The sequence below is a fragment of the Manacus candei genome, unplaced genomic scaffold (assembly GCF_025592945.1).
Source record: "Manacus candei isolate 608988 ecotype Guabito, Panama unplaced genomic scaffold, ASM2559294v1 h1tg000019l, whole genome shotgun sequence".
In the NCBI taxonomy this organism is placed as follows: Eukaryota; Metazoa; Chordata; class Aves; order Passeriformes; family Pipridae; genus Manacus; species Manacus candei.
In genome coordinates, this window is record NW_026138067.1 from 3,777,372 (window position 1) to 3,800,885 (window position 23,514).

The following is a 23,514-nucleotide window of genomic DNA, read 5'->3' on the forward strand; positions in this document are numbered from 1 at the left end:
CTCAAACTTCTAGATCTTGCAACAACGTTGTGATCTGGAAAAATCCTTTCCAGAGCTGACTTTGAGAGACATGGGTTTCTGCGCTCACAGCTGGGCTTGCAGTTATAGAAAGGAAACAAAAGCATGAGGGATGACTATGGAAATGAATATTAAAGGTTACTATTAAGATAATTTTACTTCAGTTAGAATGAACAACAAGTCAACAATTATACATGAAAAATTAGCTTTTATTACAAATGTTTAGTAATAAGCAATGATTTTTCATTTTTTTTAACTTACTAAACCTAAACATACAAAGTCAGAAGCAAACAAGAAATTGCTTGGTTAAAATCTTACTGAAGGTTAACTTGTCAGTAGTTCTATCAGGTTTTCTGCAACGCTTGCTTTTAAAATATCTCATTTATTATACTATTGACTTTCCTTTACAGAGATGCTCATCCTCCAGTAGAGATGTGCAGTCATCAACATGGATGATTTGATTCATTTATATAAACAGAAGAAAGAAAAGATAAGTTGCGTCCATCTCTGAGTATAAAACTTATTTCCCTATACTATGCTTGCACATTAATTTAGAGCTCCATACTCTGGCTGCTAAAGCCAAAGGCAGCTCTCACTGACCACAGTGTGCACCATACCAGAATGGAAACATTACTGATTTCATATTAATTGGTGAAAGTATTCTTTGGTCACAAGCATCCTGTATCTACAGAGTTTACAGTACATCAGATGCATTTTAAGTAGCTTGTTTACATTTGTTTTATTCAATAGTGTTTTGATTTTTTTCCTGCATGTATAATCCATTCTTGTGTGCATGCATATGCACAAAAATTGAGTTGTTTCTATGCAGATACATCAGGATTGAAGAAAGGATGTCCTTCTGATGGCTTTCAGATGCCAGACTGCAACAGCTCTAGTCTAAAATGGCCTTTTACTGGAGTCCCTCAGGATAAGCAATTAATTTTTAGGGTGCCACATTACTACAGTTTTCAGAATACACAAAATATGAAATTTGTGATAATTTTTGTTACACTGTCTATTACACTGTAAAGCCACATTATTCAAAATCAGTGTCTTATTTCTGGTGCGAAAAGTTTAAGATAGAGAAAGGGAAAATTTAGCTGCTAAGGATGCAGGTAAGAGTGTCTGGACAATGACACTTTGCTTAAAAGGCACACCAAGAAAAGGCAAGCTAGGTTCCTCTCCTGATGGTTTAAATGTGTTTTATATTTTTTCTTACGTATATAGATATGCATATATATGTGTGTATACCTACACAAATCCATGTATGCACACACATCTTTGAGTTTTTGAGAACAGAAAGCTCAAGAAGTAGAAATTCATTTTAAATAAATAAGAACCATGTTGATGGGGGAAGTTGGTACTGTTATTTTTTCCTGCGTTATGATTATAATCTAATGACACAGTGACATGATTATACCATTTTTTACTTTACATCATTTCATTGTATAAATGTGAGGCATAAGACTACCAGGTTCATTTTATCTTGCCTAAAGTAATTTTTATGGATCTTCTGTGTTCTTGCATTTTCACAAGGAATGGTCATTGCTGTAGGAAATATGAAGAGAATTGAGGGTACAGATGTTCTAACAATCATAATCAAGATTTATTTGACTCTAGGGTTTACATGTCAGAGCGTGGTGTACATGCAAACACACAGAGAATGACAATGACAACAATGGCTCAAACCCAAGTCCTGGTCCCAGCACAGCTGTACAATGCTGATCTTGTGAAAACTTTTGGTTTCCTTTTGCATAAGCTTTGTGATATAATGCACCATTTCCAAAATCTGCACTGTTCCATCTAAATGGTCCATGTATGATGACAATAAATGTTAAGAGGTATGAGATGATTACTAACTTCCAGAAAACATTTAACAGAAGATGCCCATACAGTAGTCACCATTAAAAGTTTAACAGCTAAAGGCTGAATGTAAAGATCTTTTCAGCTGTATTGTATAAAGAAGTATGACTATCACAGTGAAGTTATTTACATAAAAGGCAACAATAGTAAATATTTCAATAGAGAACACAGTAGATTGTTCAGAAAGTGGATCATGTTTTCTGCTAAGTATGAAATATTTCTTGCAATGTTGTAAATTCTACCTACAAGGTATTCCACAATATAAACCAGATAAAATAAATTGTAAAAAGTTAAGAGTTTGGTCCTGCATTTCTGATTCCCGAAAATCTACCAGCACAAGACTACAGGAATATTGAATGTTTAGTGATTGCAGGACAAAACTCTCAGAGGACCGTAAAATGTTGCTTCTTTTCTGTACTTATTAAATATAAGTATTAATTTTATTTTCTTTGGCTTTTAAATTACTATCCCTTTGTATCTATAATGTGAAAACAAAACAGCCCCAAACCACTAATAACTCCCCTCTCCCCTCAAAACAGTGACAAAGAAACCCAAATGAACCAAAAAAACATCCAAAAACTGTAGCTGTTACTTCATTATAAAACTATGGTGCAAAATAGAGGTTTATACTGGTCAGAATTGCAATAGTAATTGGAAGTTTACGCTGAAGGAGTGACTGCAAGTATTGCTTCTTCTGAATAACAAAAAACAAAACTGATTAGGCACTTGTTTTCTTGTTTAATGACAGCTGACTCAGTGTGCGTAGAAATGACAGAAATACTCTCTAAAAATCCTCTGTAGTGTAACAACTGTACTGCTCAACTATAACCGCAGTCCTTGATTCAGGAGAGCAGGAAAACATGTGCCTGTTACTTACTTTCTGCTTAAATCCTACTGATACAAATCGGCTGGATACATGTTCAAGTGCTGTCCTGAACTGGGATGCTTGCTGAAATTGGAAATTGTTAAAAGATAATAGAGTGGTGAGCAACTTTTCATTATACCATAATACCAATTTTATCTAATCTGACTCTGCTCTCCACAATATCATCCTAATACTTCCCAACATAAAAGGAAACAGGCATAAAATAAATAGGATAACCAAAGATTACACAATAAATATGCTACTAAGGGGAAGAAAAATACATTGCAATATAAGGCTCGGTAGTGCTGCACAATCGAGAAATCATTCCAGGTGCTCCAAAACACAATTCCCAATGTACAACACCAAATTACCACTATATACCTGAAAAAGATTGGGAAGTAACAGATTAAACTTGTATTACATTAAACATTTGAAAATGCAAACAAGTGGTGATGTGTTTCTCTGCCTTTGCAGAACACCATATGTATATTCTTTCACTGCTCCAATTGTCATTGCTTGTGAAGGAAATTTCAACAGACTGGGTTTTTGAAAACTCTCACAATCCAATTCCTTCAGACTGTTACAAAGTTACCAGTGTCCACAGTGACTCATAGTATTATGTCTGAAAGTAAAACAAACTCAGAAATTTTGCTGCCTCCGTTTCTTTGCATCCATCGCATCTAGGATGGGTTGCCTCTTTGCAGTGTACCTCTGACGAAGCTCCTCAATTTCTCGTTCCATCATAGGGTCCAAAGCTTTTAATCTCATCTGTAATTCTTCCAAACTCAGATTCTTTAACTGTAAAACAACAAAAGAACAACCACAGAAAAACATCAGAAAGTCTTTACAATAAAAATGAAAACCATTACCTTCCATAATCCTTTAATTTACAGTTGCAGTGTTTTTACACTTTGACTACATGTATACATGTATATATAACTGTTGATACAAATAAAAGCCTCGGTATTCTCCACAGTCAATAATCTAACAGCATATGAAAACAAACACACATAGTACATTTTATTAAAAAAAAAAAATCACTTTGCAAACCTTGCAAATAAATATAGGGCTTAAGTTTAACTCATTAGGCTGCCACAGCATACACAATTATATTCATGTATATAAATTATACTGCCTAATCAAATACTTCTTACTGAACATCAGTCTCCTACAGAAGCCTGAAAAATAGACAGCTACTGTAAGTAGTCTTATCAGAAAGTACCTCTGAATATCTGTCAAGAATGACAGGGCACCTGCCTTAGTCAACAGACTGCTGCCAGAACTAGTCAAAGCAAATTGCTAGCAAAGCGTTTAAATAATACATGAAATAATTTCCTCAATTCATGGGGGATGTTACCTTTGACCGTTCTTTTCTTTCTAAAAATATTTTTACACAATGTTTAACAGTTCATTACATTTCATTCAATAAAAATGACTGGTCATATAACAAGTAAATCACTTTGCTGTCTTGCTGGCTGCTGCCAATAAAGGTTGGAGTCTTGTCAGGTACTGGGGCACATCAGGCACTCCTGCTCCACCTGCTACTGCAGGGACGAATCTACATTTGAAACGTGTTCCTTTGTCTGGTCTATGTATTTTTTTCCTGATGTAGCTTAGTGCCTTTCTGAGTTTCTCTCTTGTCAGAATTGCCTATGTGCCAATTACTCTTCACCGAGTATGAAAAATATCAGCAAATTTCAAATAGTACAAATAATTTCCTCCTAGGAAAGGAGTAATCTTTGTTTTGTTTGCAAATATTCTTACATTGCAAACAAGTACACTACCTAACTCATGGGTAAAAAAAATTAATTTTCTGAATTGACTACTAATGAGTCAATACTTCGTTCATGAATCTAGGGCAGGCTTCCATCAACACAGTCTGATCTGTTTTCCCTGAGGAATGAAATATTACTTTTGATCTTTATTTTTATCAGTGATTGAGGCATATAAATTAGCAACACATATTGCTACATACAGTCCAAACCTCAGCTTTATGACTCCTACTAACAGACCACATTGTACATAGTAAACAAATAACTGAAAGTGACAATAAAGAGAGGGGGCACATCAGAGCACATGGAAAAGATGCACATTTTCATGCAACATCATTTTAACCATAAGATTCCTAATGAAGATGAAAATTAAACCCCAAATGTCAAAATATCTTAGGGGACCAAAGATCCTGAGACCTGTATGAGCTTCAGAGAGCTCAGATGGGTTCAACAGCTCATCAGCAATGTTGGTCTCACAGAATCTGCTGAGTTGGAAGGGACTCACAAGGATCACTGAGTCCAATCCTTAGCCCTGCACAGGACATGCCCAAGAGTCACACCATGTCCCTGAGAGCACTGTCCAAACACATCTTGAACTCTGTCAGCCCCTTTGCACTGTGACCACTTCGCTGGGGAGCCTGTTCCAGTGCCCAACCACCCTCTGGGGGAAGAACCTTTTTCTAATATCCAACCTAAACCTCCCCTGACACAACTTCAGACCATTCTCTCAGGTCCTGTCACTGGTCACCACAGAGAAGAGATCAGTGCCGGCCCCTCCTCTTCCCCTCCCAAGGAAGTTGTAACTGCAATGAGGTCTCCTCTCAGTCTCCTCTTCTCCAGACTGAACAGACCAAGTGCCCTCAGCTGCTCCTCATACGGTTTTCCATCAGTGCCCTTCACCATCTTTGTTGCACTCCTTTGGACACTTCATTTGCCCTCTTCTGGTCTCTCCCAAGGACAAATGATACCTTTTGTTTCTTATGAAGGAAAGAGTAGCCTCCCATGGAATCAAATATCATCCAGTTTACTGTACTTCTCCCATCTGATATCCAGAAAAAAGGATGGGGAAAAGAATTCCTCAGTCACTTAGACTTTTGCAGAAAAAGACCTTTTCATTTTCAGAGAAAGAAAAGATTAAAAAATTGCAGTATTCTATTTAATTTTTAGCCCATTGGTAAATGTAACTGGCACATGACACACTTTTCAGGGAAGATACTCTTTTAGAGGAGTGAAGTGTCAGAGATTTGAAGTAAAATGAGAAGAAATGACAGTGCCAATTGCGTTGTTTAACAGACCCCAACACAACCCAGATGAGAGGAGCAATAAATCCACTTTTTTAGCACATGGGACACGAGTAACATATTCGGGGCTCCATAGACCAGCAAATGGACTAAGGCAGGCACTGAATAATCTCGTGTTTTGTGAGAACTGCCACTGATGAAGTCTCCAACCCACTCTGGACTAGCCTGGACAGTCATTTATTCCCTCTCAGTCACCAGTGTAGACATCAAGCTCAAACTGCATAGAATAGACTCCAACTGATGTAATCACAAAATTATTCTGCATTGGAAAACATTTTTTCATAAATTATCAGAGAAGAATGTCGTGGGTGAGTTTTTATTTAAATTTCAATCAAGAAACAGAGCCAGCAAACAGAATTAACTATTCTTTAAAGATCACAGACAGTTGGGATGGATATTAAAATATAAAGGGAATTAATTTTTTAAGCCAGAGACTAAGAATCTTTCAGAATCATCTCAGACATGTCACCCAGGGGACCCAGGGAGCCACAGTATTCATCTGCATGAACGGCTGATGCTCAGGACATTTGAAGAAAGGAAGTGGCCGAAAATAGGGGCATTAAGAAACTGAAAACAGGAGTTAGGAAGGTCTCATCTGACATCAGATGAGAAAACCACTTAATCAGCCACAACTGAATCTAGGATATGTGTGTGTGTTTGTGCACATATATATCTCCTTGGCAAATTTAAAAATATTTTTTCTTGACTTATGTCTGTGCCACAGATATTACCTCGCAAACCCTGCAAAAGTCTAAACACTGAATGCAACAGCAAATACACCAAACAAGATGTGTAGATATAACTCAAGATATTTAATTACTCTAAGGTAATTTATTCCCCTGGACGATAAATATTTCGATTCAAATTTTTAATGTGATAGAGCTCAGCATTCATTTACTTTCAGTTGCAAACAGTTTGGAATTTAAACTGCCATAAATAATTCACCATGTAGTTTGTTGTAACTACTGGGGCTACTGGCATTAATGGGAAGGGAGAGGAGAGCATTCAGTGGTGCAAGATGCAGGAATTCAAAAAGGCTTTAAATTATATTTCAATAGCTTTTTCAAAGCTGTGAACTGTAACAATTCAGTAACTGTTTGACAATGATACATAGTTTAATTTCTGCCACTTTTCTAAATAACGAAATCAATTGTGTCCTGAGATCAAACACCTACAACCACACAAGAGACAGCAATTAGTGTCAACACAGACCACTTCCAAGACAGAGGTCTTCAGTGAATGGGGGTTTCTGGTAAAAATGTTTGCCTTCACTTGGGCCCTTTATTTCACTAGATAATCACAAGGGTTTGGGAAAGGAACAGTCCAAACTTCAAAGAAGAAAACCACCTCCAGAGCCAGATGACTTTGAGTAATTTCTTCTAGAAGCTGATGGATTATCAGGACATGGTTGCACTCAAAGAAGCCTCCTTGAAATTCTCTGCTGTGCTTTGCTATAGCAAAGGAAATCAACTTTGCCTACAGAGACCAGCCAACAGTCATCCTTGCAGGACAAGCTCCCGGTGCTGCAAGCTTGAGTGCCAGCAGCTTCTGTCTCTCTACCTTCTCCCCTCCCTGATCCAGAGGGAAATCCTAGTGGAAAAAAGGCACCTATGCAGAAAGGAGCTTCATCAACCCAAGCTTACAGTGGTAGAAATATCTTTCAGCAGCACAAACCTGAGCTGGGACAAACAGCACAGAACAAAAGCATAACTAACCTTCTAACTGAACTGTAATTTTCACTTATAATCTTTGGAAAAGGCAACTTACCACACACTTAGGAGACCAGAAAGTCTGGAAACCTGGTGCACATTATCTCAAACTTTTAGCAAATGGGACACCAATTATTTAACTCCTCCTTGCTTACTTTTCAATTTATTTGTAATAGGGTTAGAGGCTTTTCCAGGAAAGGCTACATATAGAAATTGAAAAGCAGCAGAACAGATTAGGAATCATTAGCAAGCTTTTCTTACTGTGACTGTCATCATTAAGTTGGGATACAGTAAAAATCCAAAAGCTGATGGAGCTCCAGGCATGAAGTGTTCTGGTTGTGTTTAGAGCACAGGTCAGAGCTACAAGTGCTCCAGAGACAGTGCACTGCCCTTGTGTGAAGGTGGCAGGAACCACTGCTGATCAGTCTGGAGGTTTAAGACAATCCTGCATGATCATGCAAGGTTGGTTGAACACAGTGCAGATCAGCATTGCGTCAGAATATTTCCTACTGTAGTAGGTTGGCTCTGGCTGGCTGCCAGACACCCACCAAAGCCACTCTATCACTTCCCTCTGCAACTGGACAGAAGAGAGAAAATATTAAAAAGGCTCATGAGTTGAGATAAGGTCTGGGAGAGATCACTCACCAAATACTGTCACGGGCAAAACAGACTCGAATTGGGGATATTAATTAAATTTATTACTAACAAAATCAGAGCAGGATAATGAGAAGTAAAATAAATCTTCAAACACGTTCCCCTCACCCCTCTCTCCTTCCTGGGCTCTATCTCCTCCCTGTCAGTGGCACAGGAAGACAGGGAATGGGGGTTATGGTCAGTTCATACTGTTCCTGCTGCTGCTCAGGGAGAACAGTCCTTCTCCTGCTCCAGTGTGGGGTCCTTCCCATGGGAGACAGTCCTCCATGAAGTGCTGTAGCGTGGGTCACTCTTCCACAGGGTGTAGTCCTTCAGGCACAGGCTGCTACAGCGTGGGTTCCCCACAGGGCCACAAGTCCTACCAGGAAACCTGCTCCAGCACTTGTTTCCCATAGGTTCACAGCCCTCTCTCAGACATCTACCCACTCTGGCATGGGTCTCCTCCAGAGGCTGCAGGTGGATCTCTGCACCCCCACTGACCTACATGGGCTGCAGGGGAACCTCAGCTTCAGCATCTCTTCTCCCTCCTTCTCCACTGACCTTGGTGTCTGCATAGTTGTTCCTCTCACATATTCTCTGCTCTTCTCTGGCTGCAATTACAGTTGTGTAATATTTTTTTTTCCTTCATAAATATGTTACCACAGAGGCATTACTATCATTCCTGATTGGCCTGGCTTGGCCTGGCCAGCAGCAGGTCCACCCTAGAGCTAGCTGGCACTGGCTCTGCCAGACATGGGGAAAGCTTCCAGCAGCTTCTCAACAGAAGCCACACCTGTAAGCCCCCTTGCTATCAAAAGCAGGCCACACAAACACAATACACCTATGCAGAAAACATTCTTACTCTGGTCAATACTGGTTTCAGGTTAATTGCTTTTTTTACACGTCTTCAAACAGTACTGATGCAGTCACCTCCCAGAACCAAACTTATGCAAGGGAAGTACAACAGGTTTTACTCTTTTTGTCTTTTTGTCTAACTTCTTGCATCCCATGTGACCAAGTTCATTTAGATTAGTATTTTCAGCAAACCAAAGAATAGTTACTTGCAGTCAATACTACTACTGCCTACAGGAGGACCAATACCACACCTTAGATATTTTGTTTACAACCCTAGTCAAATCATACTGATGAAAATTCTGGCTGAAACAGGCACTTGGAAAATAGATATGAGTTCCTGTCTACAGACCTGAATTCTGTAGCAATAAGCTGAGAAGGAAGGAGATAATGTAGAACCAAAAATGGACTCTCAGAAGTCATGAAGTTAAAGAGTGCACTGTAAATCCCGACTCCTGGTTTCCACACGTGTCCAGCACAGGAGTCAGGAGGAAGGACACGTATCTGAGATAGTCAGTGGTGCTTGGGGTCCATGGATTTAGATGAAGGTGTCTGGAACTCATTAGCCACGCTTGGCCAGCACATACCTGTAGCCATCCAAACTTTTCAAGGGGTGAAAGCCAAAGTTTTGGTGGATGTAGCACACTATCATCTTAATCCACCCTTGACAGCAACAGAGGTAAATAAAACCTCTAGGCCAATGATGTTTTCAATATGATAAAATTAGATTTCATTAGTAATTCCATAATGCATGAGTTACCATTGCAAGACTCCAGTCTATCAAACTAAATTATGGAATACTGCTATTAAGGTGGTGCAACAGAAACAAACAAATGTATTTTCAAGGTTTAAATTGTTAAGAAAATAGATATTCAATCAAAAAATAATCTGTATCAAGTTTGTTGTATTTACTTGAAAAAACAAATTCTTCCTAGCAACTGCTTAAATGAATCTTACAGATGCAACAAGCCTTATTAGGCTTGATTAAAAAAATATGGATTGTTAATACTATATTCTGAGTCATCTATTTTCCCATCTGCTAGTAATTCCTACAATATGAACTATCAACAGAATGGCTAACAACAATAATTGCAACAATGGCAATTGCAAAAGGGGGTTGCCCATAGCACTTTCTAAGATTTAACCAGTGCATATCTTGGACTGTGCTGTGTGTTAGAGGTCTCAGGTAAGAGAAACTTTTCTCTCCAACTGTTCACTTCCCTCTGCTGAGCAGAGTTTTCTTTTCTCTAGTGGAATGAGTTCTACTGATGGCTTCAAACTCTTTTTTTTTCTGGTATAAAAAGTTAGGCTTGAGTCAGAGTCTAAAAGGTACAAGGTGGGCCTTTCTGACCAGTTCATCTCTACTGTGAGTTCACACCCAGAATCTGTGAATCTCACTAATGAAGTTGTCACCTGCTTGTGCACAAGGAAATATTCCACAGTTACTGTTGTCTGTTCAGCTGCTCCCGTGCAGCAACAGGAGGAAACTGTTTCATGTTTGCTTATACAGCAAATCCTGCTGACCTGTCTAAGCAGTGTCAGGTGATAATGAGCTGTCTCGGACACCCACTGGCCACACATCAGAGCTCTGACTTGCTGCCATCCCCACTCCTGCTGTCACTACAGTCACAAGAAAACAAACCTGGATGGGGAATGGAGCGAGAGTATTTATTTCAGGTTGTCTGAAGAGCAAGTATCCTTGTTGCAACTCACAAAGTCATACAAATATAAAAATGACCTCATTTACTGTAATTGTTTTTGCAATTTATGGGAGAGAAGGACTGACAACTTAACTTTCAAAAGCCAAAGTCCACTCACAGGACTGCAGTTATCTTAAGCATTTTGGGGGGGGGGGTAAAATAAGCACATAGCACTAAGAGAAAATTAAAGATGGACAAGTTCATGTAATTTTAAATGTTTTTCTAGGGATAAAATTGTATATAAATTCTTCATGATTAATTCCTATTTTCACTACTAGAATTCTCTCTGCTCTAACATTAAAACTTAACATAATTTTAGCAACACAAAGCTAAATCTTAGTCACTACCTTCAACATTTTTCAGCTCTAGAGGACTTTGCTTAGCTTCACACAAAGTGACATTTCAATAGAAACCAAGAGGAAAAAAACAAGTTTTCTATAGCATTAGTGCATACTATAATTTGCAAACCTTTTCTGAATACTGCCAGGACTCTCCTTTGAACACATTAAATACTGTTAATACTAAAATTCAAAAATCATGAGTTGAGTCCTTTACCTTCATTAAATTACCCTTAAAAATAGATTCTTAAAATAAGATGTTTTTATGTGAAGGGAGGTGTCTTTTTATTTCCCTTTTCATTTCTAAGTCATCAGGAGGCAGCTAGAATCTAAGTATTTCTGCAATTTAAAAAGGCTAAAAAAGCTCACGGGAAAAAAAAATTTAGTAGTCAAAAATTTTAATGAGGTTTCCTGACTATGGGAACTGAAGTCTAAGAAAAAGCATAGCTTATCATGAAAAGCAATGTAAAATTAGCAGTAATGTCCACGTTCGCCTGTTGCAATTTTACCCAGTTCCTGACAAAACCAGTAAGGTAGTGTGCATTAATGCTTCATCAGATTCTAAGCAGTTCAAACATATTTCACATTGTTTCTACCTACTACAGCAACTGGTTCTCATGTAGCTGTCAGGTATATAATTTTCACTAAAGTAAATAAAGCAACACAGAAGAGTCTGAATATGGGGAAATAAATTGAAGCAATGTCTCTCAAAAACCTGGCAGCCTATAAACATCCATTAATAAGCACCTTTGAGATCAGTTCTTTAGTATCTGACTGTAAATGTAAAAAATAAATTTAAGTGTACAGAAGTAAAAAATCCTGCCATTCTCTCTTTCCTATATCATTTACACAGTGTATATTGTTACATTACATGCCTGAGTCTTTTGCAGCATGACACTTTAATTTGCTATTGCTTTCTCTTTAGAACTGCATCATCCATCACAACCATTTTTAAAAATCACTTTTAGAGCATCACAGGCAAAAATTGACAGTTTGAAATTCCTTAGAGAAGATCTTGGTGGTTTTTCATATACTGTGATCTTCTATACCAGGAATGTCAAGCTTAACGGTACAGTTTGTCCTGAAGAATACTATAAATATTTACTGGGGCTCCCACTAGAGTAAATAAGCTAAAACTTAGGAAAAACACTCCATCTGGATACTCAACAAGATGTTTAAATTTCATTGCAAATATACCCACACAGTGCTGATGGCAAAATAGCTACCACACCTGATCTAAAAATATACAGGATTTCCCCCCCAGCCCTTTCTGCTTTTGGAGAAAAAAAAGCATGGGAAGAAAAAACAAACAAAATAATCCCCAAAACATCTTTTCAAATATTACCAAAGCTATAAAGCTTTTAAAGGAAAATTAATTCTTTAGCTAGAGCTCTTAGTGTACTAAGTAAGTAGAATCAAAAAGTCAGCATTTTATCTTTATTTAGTCTGCAGCTCTCTAGGGCAAGTCCTTTTAAATTGTCTTTCATACTGTACTCAGCTATCAGCAGGTACATTACAGTGCCCCTGAATTCACCACATCACATTTCAGCAACCATAGTCATCATTCAACTACAAAAACCCAAATCTTATTACCTTCATATCCAAAAGTTTTCTCAAATTAAGGCACTGCCTCCCTATCCATGAGAAGATAATTTTTAAATTACTTAAAATACTCAGCAAATAACAGTATTACATTTTTGTAAAATTCTATTAACCTCCATGGAAATGCAAGCTGTATTAAGAACAACGATACAAGCTATTAGGGATGAGAAACATTTTAAAATATAAAAAGATTGTTAGGACACCCAAACATCCTGATGATAAAATAAAAAATGAAAGATGCTCCTAGTTTTGCTAAAATATTTCGTAAGTGCAAATCTATAATGAAAAGTAAAGTTAAAGACATAAGTAACATGAAATAGAAACCCTGAGGTTAAAAAAAAATCTGTATTAAAATCTACAAATTCTTTAAGTGCACAGTGATATAACTTAACGTTATTTTTTCTCAATAGTTCCATTTAAGATTATTTTTAAAGTAGGAAGAAAAATGGAAACTCATTTAATAATGAGCTATGACACAGGAAGATGCATGCACAGCAATAACCTTGAAGTTAAAACTAGATCCAGAAAAGCATTTAACCTGAAGAGCAATGCAAGAGGCTAAAAGAATTTTAAACCTCAAACCTTAGTGTCCTAGTGAGGGACAATGCAAGTGAATCTCAATTTTCTTAGAAGCATAAAATGTTGACACTCAAAACTAAAACCACAAAACTACATGTTCCTAGCAGGGAAAGGCTGTTGGAAGAGAGTTGCACCTCCCAGACTCAAAATGTACATGCAAATTTATATTTTATTTGCTGAGAAAGTTATATTCTTTACAAGGAAGAAAATTCACTTCAGTTTAAAACAGCCAGTTCAGAAAGGACCTAAGAAAATAACAGATCATCTTTAATAAATGGAAAAACGATACACATACTGTTTGCTGGGGTTTGTTTCACACAGAAAGCATTCTGATAGTCACGTACAAGAGAGGATGGGGTTCAACCACTTTTGATACAAGACAGACAGAAAAAATCCTATAATCCAGAAACTCAGGGCAATTTATAGGCAACAAATGCCAGGTTTATTAATCACTGGGAGAAGGAGGAAAATACAGCAAGGGCAGCAAAAAACTGCCAGGAAAACTGAGACATCAGTTGTAAGAGCCCTGCAAAAAAATTGTAGAATCTGAACTTGCAGCAACTGAATAAAGGTTGGGCTAAACTGAGAGATTTAACTAAGCTCTTAGTCATGGCAGGAAGAAGAAGAGATCCCTGCCTCAGGAAAGGCCTGCAGGTTACCACGCTGCGATAGGGATTGGGGGTTGATGACAGCCAAGTCCACCTGAGCTCGCTTAAGCACCAACACACTGCCCATGGATGCTGCACAGAGACCTGCAGGGAACTGGGAAGGAAGAAATCAATCCCCCAGACTGAATCGATCAGCACCAAATTTTCTTTTCTGTACAACTTCAAAAATTTAAGAGAAGCACTGTTGGCTTTTAAAGAATGTGTCTCAGCCTGTAGTTCCTCAAAAAATTCTTTATTACTTGCTCGATAATTTTCCTGAAATCTTTTTACCCCCCCACGGAACTGCTTGACTACCTGTTTAGTTTGAAGTGTTTCACCATTTTCCTAAGCACTGGAAGAATTCAGCTTGCTAAAAGATTGGGCTCCCAATAGCAGCAGCACAGCCCACAGTGTCCCCAGACAACACCAGGTACTGTTCCACTCCTGCATGGCATTCAGCAGCTCACCAGCCACTGGGACTGGAGATTTCATTTCTTATGGCAGCTTTAGTGTTATGAAAACTGATAAAAATTGTTTAGGACACTCTATTTTATTGTGCTCAAGAACTGAACAGATTTTTAAAAATTTCTTTACACCTTAAACAATAGCTTATTAACTCTTCCTAATGCTGCCTTCTATTGAAGTCTTATCAAGAAATCATACTAATCAGACACATACTGCCGAGTTTCAGCTGGTTCATTAAAGTGGATTTAGTTTTTCTTTTGTCATAATGCACCAGCCCCACATTTGGGAAACATATCGTAAATAAACACTGACTATCAAATAAGATTTAATGAACCTCATGAAATCCACTGTATGACAGGCTAAATCTGGTAGACAGCCACTGTCTTGCTAAATTAGAACTAAAATAAATGAACAAACACAGAAAGGGACAATCTATCAAATAACACCACTTAGCTAGCAGCTTTTAAATAATATACAGTATCCTTTCCTTTACAAACACGTAGTAGACCACTCTCACTACAAATGATATACTAAGAAATATCCTGAAAATACAGAACAAGATAATCACTGAATCTGTCATGTCAAAACACATTAATCAAGAATTTCATGTGCCAACATACAACTAAAGGCAACACTAAATTTAAAAAATTGACCTCTCTCATCTTAACAAACAAGAAATCCAGGGTATCTCAACACTGAACAGCACACTTAACCATACTCTAAATCTAGTCTCTAAAATACAATCTACCTTGTGAAAAGTGTGATGCTCACTCTGTATTAATTTAGAAACTACATTTATTGATTGAAAAAGATTCAATGATTCCGTGGCATATTCACTTACTGAGTCCAGAACTGCCAAAATCATTTGACAAAGAAATATTTTATTATCAAACATTTTGTCTATGACTCAAACATTAGTGGATTCAAGACAAATATTGGCACAGTTTTTTCTTACGTTCACAGTATTACCCCCAGAAAGGTATACAGCATTTGATTTATTTGCTTTCTCACAGAGGACAGAACAACACTAGGTTACTTAATTAGGTTTTTCAGATCATAATCTGCAGATACAGTTTTGATTTACTACCCAATGCAAACAGGTACTGGACAAGCTCTTGTGCCAATGCTGTTAATTAATTCCCATCCAAATTGAGTGCTCACTATTCCCCTTCTCTACCTGATGCCAGTTACACAGCCCACAGCTCAGGAGTGCTCCGAGCTCTGCAAACCCTTACGATGTGACCAAAGTCTCGGTGGAATCTTTCTGGCCCCTCTGCTGGTTTTCCAATTCATCTCTTGAGTCATTATCTAGGGTTCAGTTATGCCTCAATTTTCTAGACTTAAAAATCCGTAAAGAAAAGGAAAATAATTATAAAATCTTATCCATTGCATAGTATATCAACAATGAAAAGGCTACACACACTGTACTTGAACATTGCTTAAGTTCAGTGTTCAAGTGCAGAACATCGGTAATGTTCAAGTGTCTGTAACTTCAAATCTAAATCCCTCTCCAGAAAAACTGTTGGGAATTTAATCCAGGTTTTAAAATTGATTTTCTGTTCATGACTTGGAAACTGAAGTAGAACCAAGGGCCTCATCTATATTATTTCCAACCCTAACTACCAGGGTAGGCAATAATGTGAGTTCTCATCCAGCACATTCCTAGACCACATAAGGAAAATGTGAGCCAGACAAATGCATTCCTCAAATGCAAGGTGTCAGAACTCAAACAAAACCCATGCTCAATGCAGTCAGCTGCTATATACTTCACAGGCTCAGCTGTAAATAAAATTATGTGTTTCACAACAGCACTTTCAGAAATAATTAAAAGCCAAAGAAAATGTTATTTCAATTTACAGTGCCTTGTAAAAGCAGTTCCCTTGCTTTGACCATCTTCATAGCAGTGCTTTCCCAAAGTAAAAATTAAAATATAAATGTTGAGGTTATTAAATGCTCTCCTAGTTTTTTTAGAATACATCACCGCGGTTTCTGCTTACAGAATTCCGCAGTTTGAATGGTATCCCGCACTCAAAGACATAACACTCAAGAGAGACAAAGCACAAATTAATAGGAGCAGTCACGTATTAAGTGTCATTATTCAATTCATAAGAATAGAGAGCGTGTGAATAACTCCCTCATGACTTACAGATCCGATGGATATGCATGAGCATAAAGAGATGCGGGAAAACATAGGTTTGGTGTCAAAAAGACTGCATATCTGTCCTGGACTTTAAATATTAATTTAACAACACACATGGATTACTTCTTGATTCAGTTATTGCTAAAGTCTTGATGTGGGCACTAAAATTCACTGTCAAAGAAAAACTACTCTCAGAAAGACATAAATATACAGCCCACATTCCTGAATTGATGCAGATGAAATTCACCTTATGGCAGAAGGATACAGGACTAGTGAGAGGAGAAATCATGAGCATCTCTAAACCATCTACATCCTGTCACAACCAGAAAACAGCACCATGTCAAATAGTTTAAAACTCAGTAATAACATTCAGCAACTAACCCCAAGAACCTCAAAAATGCAACAATTTAAAGAGTCCCCAGTACTAGTCTCCTCTCTCCTTTTCACCCCAAACAGAGAGATATATTTTCATTTGCAAGCTCAAACGATTTTCTAGGTAGACTCTACTGGTGACAGAGAAGTGGCTTTTGGCTTTAAGCCACCATCTTCTGAAATGCTGTCACAGCTTTGAAAACAAACTGCCTTGTTGAACTACCACAAATATTGAGTAGGGGACCGACTAGCCAATTCTTTCCCCTAGAATAAACAAACTGCCAGCTCAGGTTTGGATGAGGAAAAAAACAGACTAGTTTTTCTGCTTAATGTCTTTGAGAACTGCACTGCTGCTGACACAGCTGGAGACCTTGCATTCTTATGGTCTGATATCAGAGTGTAATCAAAGACTAGATGGCCCAGCTTCCTATCATCACAGAAGTTACACTAGCAATTTAAGAATGCTATAGACATGTAGAAAGTAATGTTTTGTTGGGTTTTTTTTACAACACTGAAAAGCTAAGGTTTTTATTTTAATATTACTACTTCATCTCATACACACATATATGCACAAAGTTGAAATTACAAATGCTGTATAAGCCATCAGAATTCACAATGCCGTAAAATCAAACACGTTAGAGAAAACAAAAAGTAATTTAAGCAAATTATTTTGTTACAATGAATGTCAAATTCACCAAAGGCTCCATTGAAAGGCACAATGAATGCAAGCAATGACTTCAAAATATTTTACATTCCCAATTATGAAGAGGTATTTTAAAATAGAAATACAATGTTGCATACAAAAAAACCTTGTGAGACTGGGCCATCACTTAATTTTGTAATGCACATAACTTTGCTTCCATTTTCATTAGTGATTCTGACTTGGTACTCTCATTCACAGAGGTACTGCATTCTTGCAGTCCTCATCCATTTCAGTCTCAGACCACTTTCCACTTTCCTCAGTATCTCTTATTGATTTAAATACAATCTTAGAGAAAATTCTGCTGGGTTTTGCCATCATTATCTCCAAACCTCTTCAATTCTGGGAGTTTGTATTTATGCCATCTGATGGTCTGTATTGCACAGGGAATCCTAGTAATTATGAATTAAATGCCCACTAACGTGGTTGATGATGATGTTGCTAGAATGCCAGTCACGTTTACCAGATCCTGGCTGTCAGAATAATAATAGTAAAGGAGTATTTTCCGTAATTTAACAATTTCTCCTACTTCAACAAATGTCTTCTATTTATCCTCTCCTAAGTAGCATCACAGTGCATAGTAAGTTGGAAAGAAGCAGCAACATTGCAAAATTACAAGGCCATTTAAATTAATCACATTAATTTGCTTAATTATGCTGAAAATATTTCACCTCTTTCTTAGCATCATAATGTAAAATTTTGGAAGCAATATAATTTGAAAATTGACAAATTTGCTATTTAATGTTGCCATAACAACCATAGAAAATTGTGTAAGAAAATACCAAGCAATAAAGGATGAAATGCCATAGAAACAGATAAGAATAGAACAAGTTGTGTCAGTACTAGCCTTAAGGAAAATTTTAGGCACAGAAAACCTCATGGACAGAATTATGAAAAGATGGAGAAATAGAAAAGGGCAGTTAATGTTGGGAAATCAAAAACGTAGTTATATGGCATAGAGCCAATGTTCTCCAACAGAGATTACAGGCAGATTAATCAAAACCTCTATGAAAACTAAAACACATTAGATAAAAATTCAGCAGAGATTATGTCAGAGACTTGTTTTGCCTTTTGTTTTTTTTTTTAAATCTCTTGCTTATAACAATATTGCTGCAGTGTTGCACAATATAAATAGTCAAAAGCCCTCAAAACCTGAATACAGTAATAGCTAAATTGCTGCCAGTTCTACACGGTTTTCTACAACTCCCTCCAGCAGAAGGAACTAACAATTGACTTAGGAAGTTATGAAGGAATTCAAATGTAGGGATCTATTTTCCTGTAGGTCAACCCACTACTGCACTGTATAATAAACGAAAACATGAGATGATATCATTTCATCTCTGCTCCTCACCTTTCCAACGACCTTTCAGAGGAAACATCCTGAAGCCTGAATTTTGTTTAACATGGAAGTCATACGGGCTGGATAATATGACATTCCTACCTATGAGCAAAACATCTTTAATGCATTTATTTTTCCTAAAATAAAAATAAATGTTATACAGATATCTCTATATCAAAGCTACAATCAATACACAGGCCAGTCCAAAGTAAAGTTTTGTGTTCAGTAGAAAAAATAGTGCATTTACAGCTCTTTTTTTAAACAATTAACAAGTCAAAATTGAACCTCTCTCTAGTAAAACTCCATTTTGGATGTTATCTGCTGCCTTGTATTGACAGCATAATCAGGAGAAACACCACCTTCTCACATCTCTCTTGTTTCAAAGGACAAAAAAGCAGATGGGATTAAAATGGAGCTCAAACCAAAGATGGTATATTTAGATTTGATTCAGCAGACATATGGAAACCATTACGTAAAGAAGGGAATTGTTGCACAACAACATTCAGGTGAGATGCAACTTAACCAAAGACAAGAATCTTGGGAGCAGCAAAAAAAACGACAGAGACTAAGGAAGTAGCTTCATTCTACACCGAATCTAACTTAATGACAGGAGGTAGCCTGAAGGGTCAGTCCTGCTGTCTGAAACCCTCAGGCTCCTGACCACTTCCTTGCATGAGATCCACCAATTCTGCAGCTGCAGGGTGAGCTGAGAGAAAGGAGAGAGGAGGACAAGGAGGTGTCAGACATATTTTAATTGACTCAGCTCTCTGGCTACCACCTCACTGCTATGACTGAGACATGAAGAGAAACAGAAATGAGCTGGTGCCCCCTTCTGCCATGCCTCTCTCTTTTCACAGCTCCCATCTCCTGAATAAACTTGGGGTATGCCACCCATCTGTCCCTGGTTCCAAGCTACAGAGGCCATGATCAACCTTTCAGCAGGCCAAAGACAACAGCTGACTATGGACCTCAGGTTACAACCTGAGCATAGGTGTCAATCCGGATCTCTCTTCTCAGAGGCAAATTAGTGGTGACAGTATTGAAAATTAGAGCAAATTAACTCCTTTGAAGCCTTCAGCCTTGTTGAATTTGGACAATACAATTCAAAAGTTATCCGGACACCTGCACAATCACATAAGTCTCATTTCCTCGAGAAACAGACAAAAAATAATATGCAGCTAGATGGCACAAAAATAATCTTTTTACAAGGTAATTACAAATTGGAAACACCAACACGACTAAATGTTAGCAGAAAGCATGTAGTAAAGACTGAGTATCCCATTTTGAATGAGTATAGGTTGGGGGTAGATTATAAAAATCTATGAAAGATGGCTGTGCTTTCATGACAAAGTGAATAAAATTGATTTTATACAGTACAACTACTAAATCTTATAAAATATTTCCCCCAAAGCTCTGGCAACAGGATTACTAGTTTCCTTCAAATTCAGTCTGCCTGCAGAACTGTAAACAAAATTAAATACAACAGTGGGGGATTCTGCAGGTTCGGAGTCAACCAATACTGCAGTTTTTCTCTTCCTGGTATTCACAGCACTTTAGAAGAAACTCAGAGATGGTGTATCCTCAGAATATTTTAGGATCCATGGTATATTTGACAGTGAAATAACAAGACCAAAAAACGGCAGGACATCTGAAAACCCAACAAGCTGTAAGTGAAAATTTAATGCCAGCAAGTAAAGCTTTTGTACTAGTTATTTCTTGTGGCTTTGGGAATAGTAGAATTAGAAAATGGAATTTTAAAAGCTTTTCTTACTTCACAATATTTTTTTAAATGCCAAGTGCCCACAGTAAATGTTTTGTTAGGATCATCAGTCATTATCAGTGGGCTATACAATACATGCTTTTGAAAAACCTTTCTATAACACCATCCCACAGTATAAACTGTTGCAATAATTTTTTATGTTCTTATATCTCTTCCTAATACAAACTAAAAATATTATGAGAAAAATGAAAAGGGAATAAAAGCAACAGAACAAGAATCTAGTACCATGGATTCTTTCATTCTCTCTATAAATTCAATCTTCTCACATTTATAAAAAGAATGTGAATTAGGCCCAATAGTGGATGTAGATGGGGACCTACTCAAATGCTGCTGTTACACAACAATGAATTTTAAGGTACAATCTTACTCATCAATTGTATTTCTAAAAAGCCTTCACACCCTTGAAAAGGAAGAAAGACCATCTTTGGAGAAAAAGTTTCAGATGACACCTCCAGCCCACGCTGAATGTTGCTTTAGTGTTACTACTGAGGTTCTGACCTGTGTTTAATTAACTGCCCTTGGATGAACTCGGAAGCATTCAAAACCTCTCTTGGAAAAGCCTCCAAAAACTTGGCATCACATCTTCTCATCATCGTGCAAAAGTATCACTTTATCAAAATTCTTATTCCTGAAGTAATGACACTTTTTACTGGTAATTACTTCACAACTTCGTTCAGTTTTACTTCATGCTATGCAACATGTAACGCTGAGGTCAAAATGTGTTACTAAAACAACAGGCTAAGATTATTCACAACCTGAACTGGCAAAACAAAGGCAGTGGGGAAAGGGAGGTTTTCACTCATTGTCATCCAGCACAGCACACGGTCCAGGACCATGCAGTTTGTTATCACAGTACTCATCCTGTAAGGCAGATGGCTTTTCACAAAGCAAAGTTTGAAGTGTAGTCTAATTGTATTTAGATTCCCTGTACCACATCATCGTGACATACGTGTCAATTTAAAGGATTCAACTAATTTCAGGTGACTGCTTAGAAAATTTCAAAATCAGAAGAAGTCTCAGATGGCTACTGTCAACAACAGAGCTCTGACTGAACATGGCTCAGTTTAACCTTTCAATATGTATGCCCTAAAAGTAATATATTACTTCTTAACATAAAACTCCCACACACCAAAACTAGAACCCCTTCTATACTCAAAATGTGAAGTGGCCTTGTACATCCACTCAAGAAGGAAGAACTAGAAAGGAAATTTTGGCACGGAAGAGTCAGGAAACTCTCCATTCATTATTCCTTTGACTGTCCATCTAGATCCTAAAGCACCAGTGTCAGCATGAGCCTGACATTTACCAAAAACAATCTGAAGACATTTACCAAACTCCTGAGATGACTCCTGTAGATCTCCCTAAACTGATACAAAGTCCTGCTGTACTTATAGGAAAATCTCTCTCTTGCTGGCTTCACAAGCAGACATGGCTGCTACTAACTAAAATAATAAAAAGCATCATTTTGACTCTGTACTTTTGTCCTTGTAAGTCAACATATGTTTTTTTATGTACATTTGTAGTAAACAGTCAACAGCAACCACCACGGAAAGGAGAAAAACTCCTTTAGAGAATATATCAAGCATGTAAGACATTACTCCTACATAAAAATAGACACTACATGTTCATGAATGCATTGAACGCAGCAATTCTAGTTGAATTTCACAAAAAGTGAGCTGTGATCATGGACTGCCTGGCACCAAATACCATGTACTTAAGAAGAGTATAAGGTAAAACAAAGCATGAAGCTTGATGGCATAATCAGATAAAAAAAATAAAACTTCTCCTAAAAAACTCCATATGGATAAGCTAGCATGTTTTCACTTAAATACCTGACACTTACTCAATTGATAGCCACCTGCATACAAAGTTCCTGGCAGCTTTAAAATAAATTTTTTCTTTCTTCTTTTTTTTTGATTAAAGAATATTCTTCAAGCTAGTTCCCATCACATCAAGCACAAACATGCTTCAGAAATGGAATATGTCTTATTTTAATCTTTCACCTTTGCTCAGTTGAAGAAACTTGTATTGTTAATAATAAGAGGCAAACCAGATCTTACTTAAATTATTATTTATGTTTTGTGTTTATACATTCTCAGGAACACTGCATTCCAAATTGATAACTACTTGTTTCTGTGGGGTTTTGTGGAGTTTCTTTTTTTTTCTTGATTGTTTGTGTTTGTGGGTGGGGTTTTTTTTGGTTGGTGATTATTTTGCAGGGGTTTTTTGAGGTTATTTGTTTTTTAATATTTTTAATGCCGTCAGTCCTGCAAAAGCTAGCAGGATCACCAGGCTCCTGACTCAGTAGTTTCATACATCAGGTAGTTATTTCAATTTTTAGCCGAAAATCTCTAGTATGCATTCCATAAATCATGGTCTGGGAATAGGGGCATTCCCACAGCTCTGGCACCACTTTTTCAAAGGGGACTGCATATTCCCAGTTACATTCCGAGACCCCGCACGTACAGCCTGTGAACAGTCTTTCTTCCAGAGCCTGGTCAGATCCCAGCACAGCAGTGTATGTACGCATTGGCTCCAGGACAAACACGTGCAGGGTGGGTGAGAGCTTCCCTGTCCCACACTGTACAGCTCCTGGACTGTGGAGGAGTGTGGGCAGCTGCTGCAGGTCACCAGCAACTACAACAGCTCCAGTACATGCAGCACAGGTACATTCCACCACCTTTGCCTGCTGTTAGAGATGGGCTTATAAATGTACATCTTAGACCACTTGCTTTATTTTCCAAATTAACAGAAAGATTATCATGTAATAAGAAAGTAGTGTAATTGTTTGGCAGTAGGTTCCAAGAAATGGATACTTTTGTGGATCCAAGGTTATCAG

General features: G+C 37.5%; 1 protein-coding gene across 2 annotated transcripts in view; it reads right to left on the reverse strand.

Annotated features, from left to right (window-relative positions):
* Positions 1 to 206: 206 nt before the first annotated feature.
* The window catches only part of STK3 (serine/threonine kinase 3), a 123,853-nt gene continuing 100,545 nt past the window's right edge, over positions 207 to 23,514 (reverse strand). For both annotated transcript variants that reach the window (XM_051785225.1, XM_051785224.1), the window contains exon 11: positions 207 to 3,544. In XM_051785225.1, the coding sequence (XP_051641185.1) occupies positions 3,386 to 3,544 (159 nt within the window). In that variant the 3' untranslated portion in view covers positions 207 to 3,385. The remainder of the gene's footprint in view (positions 3,545 to 23,514) is intronic.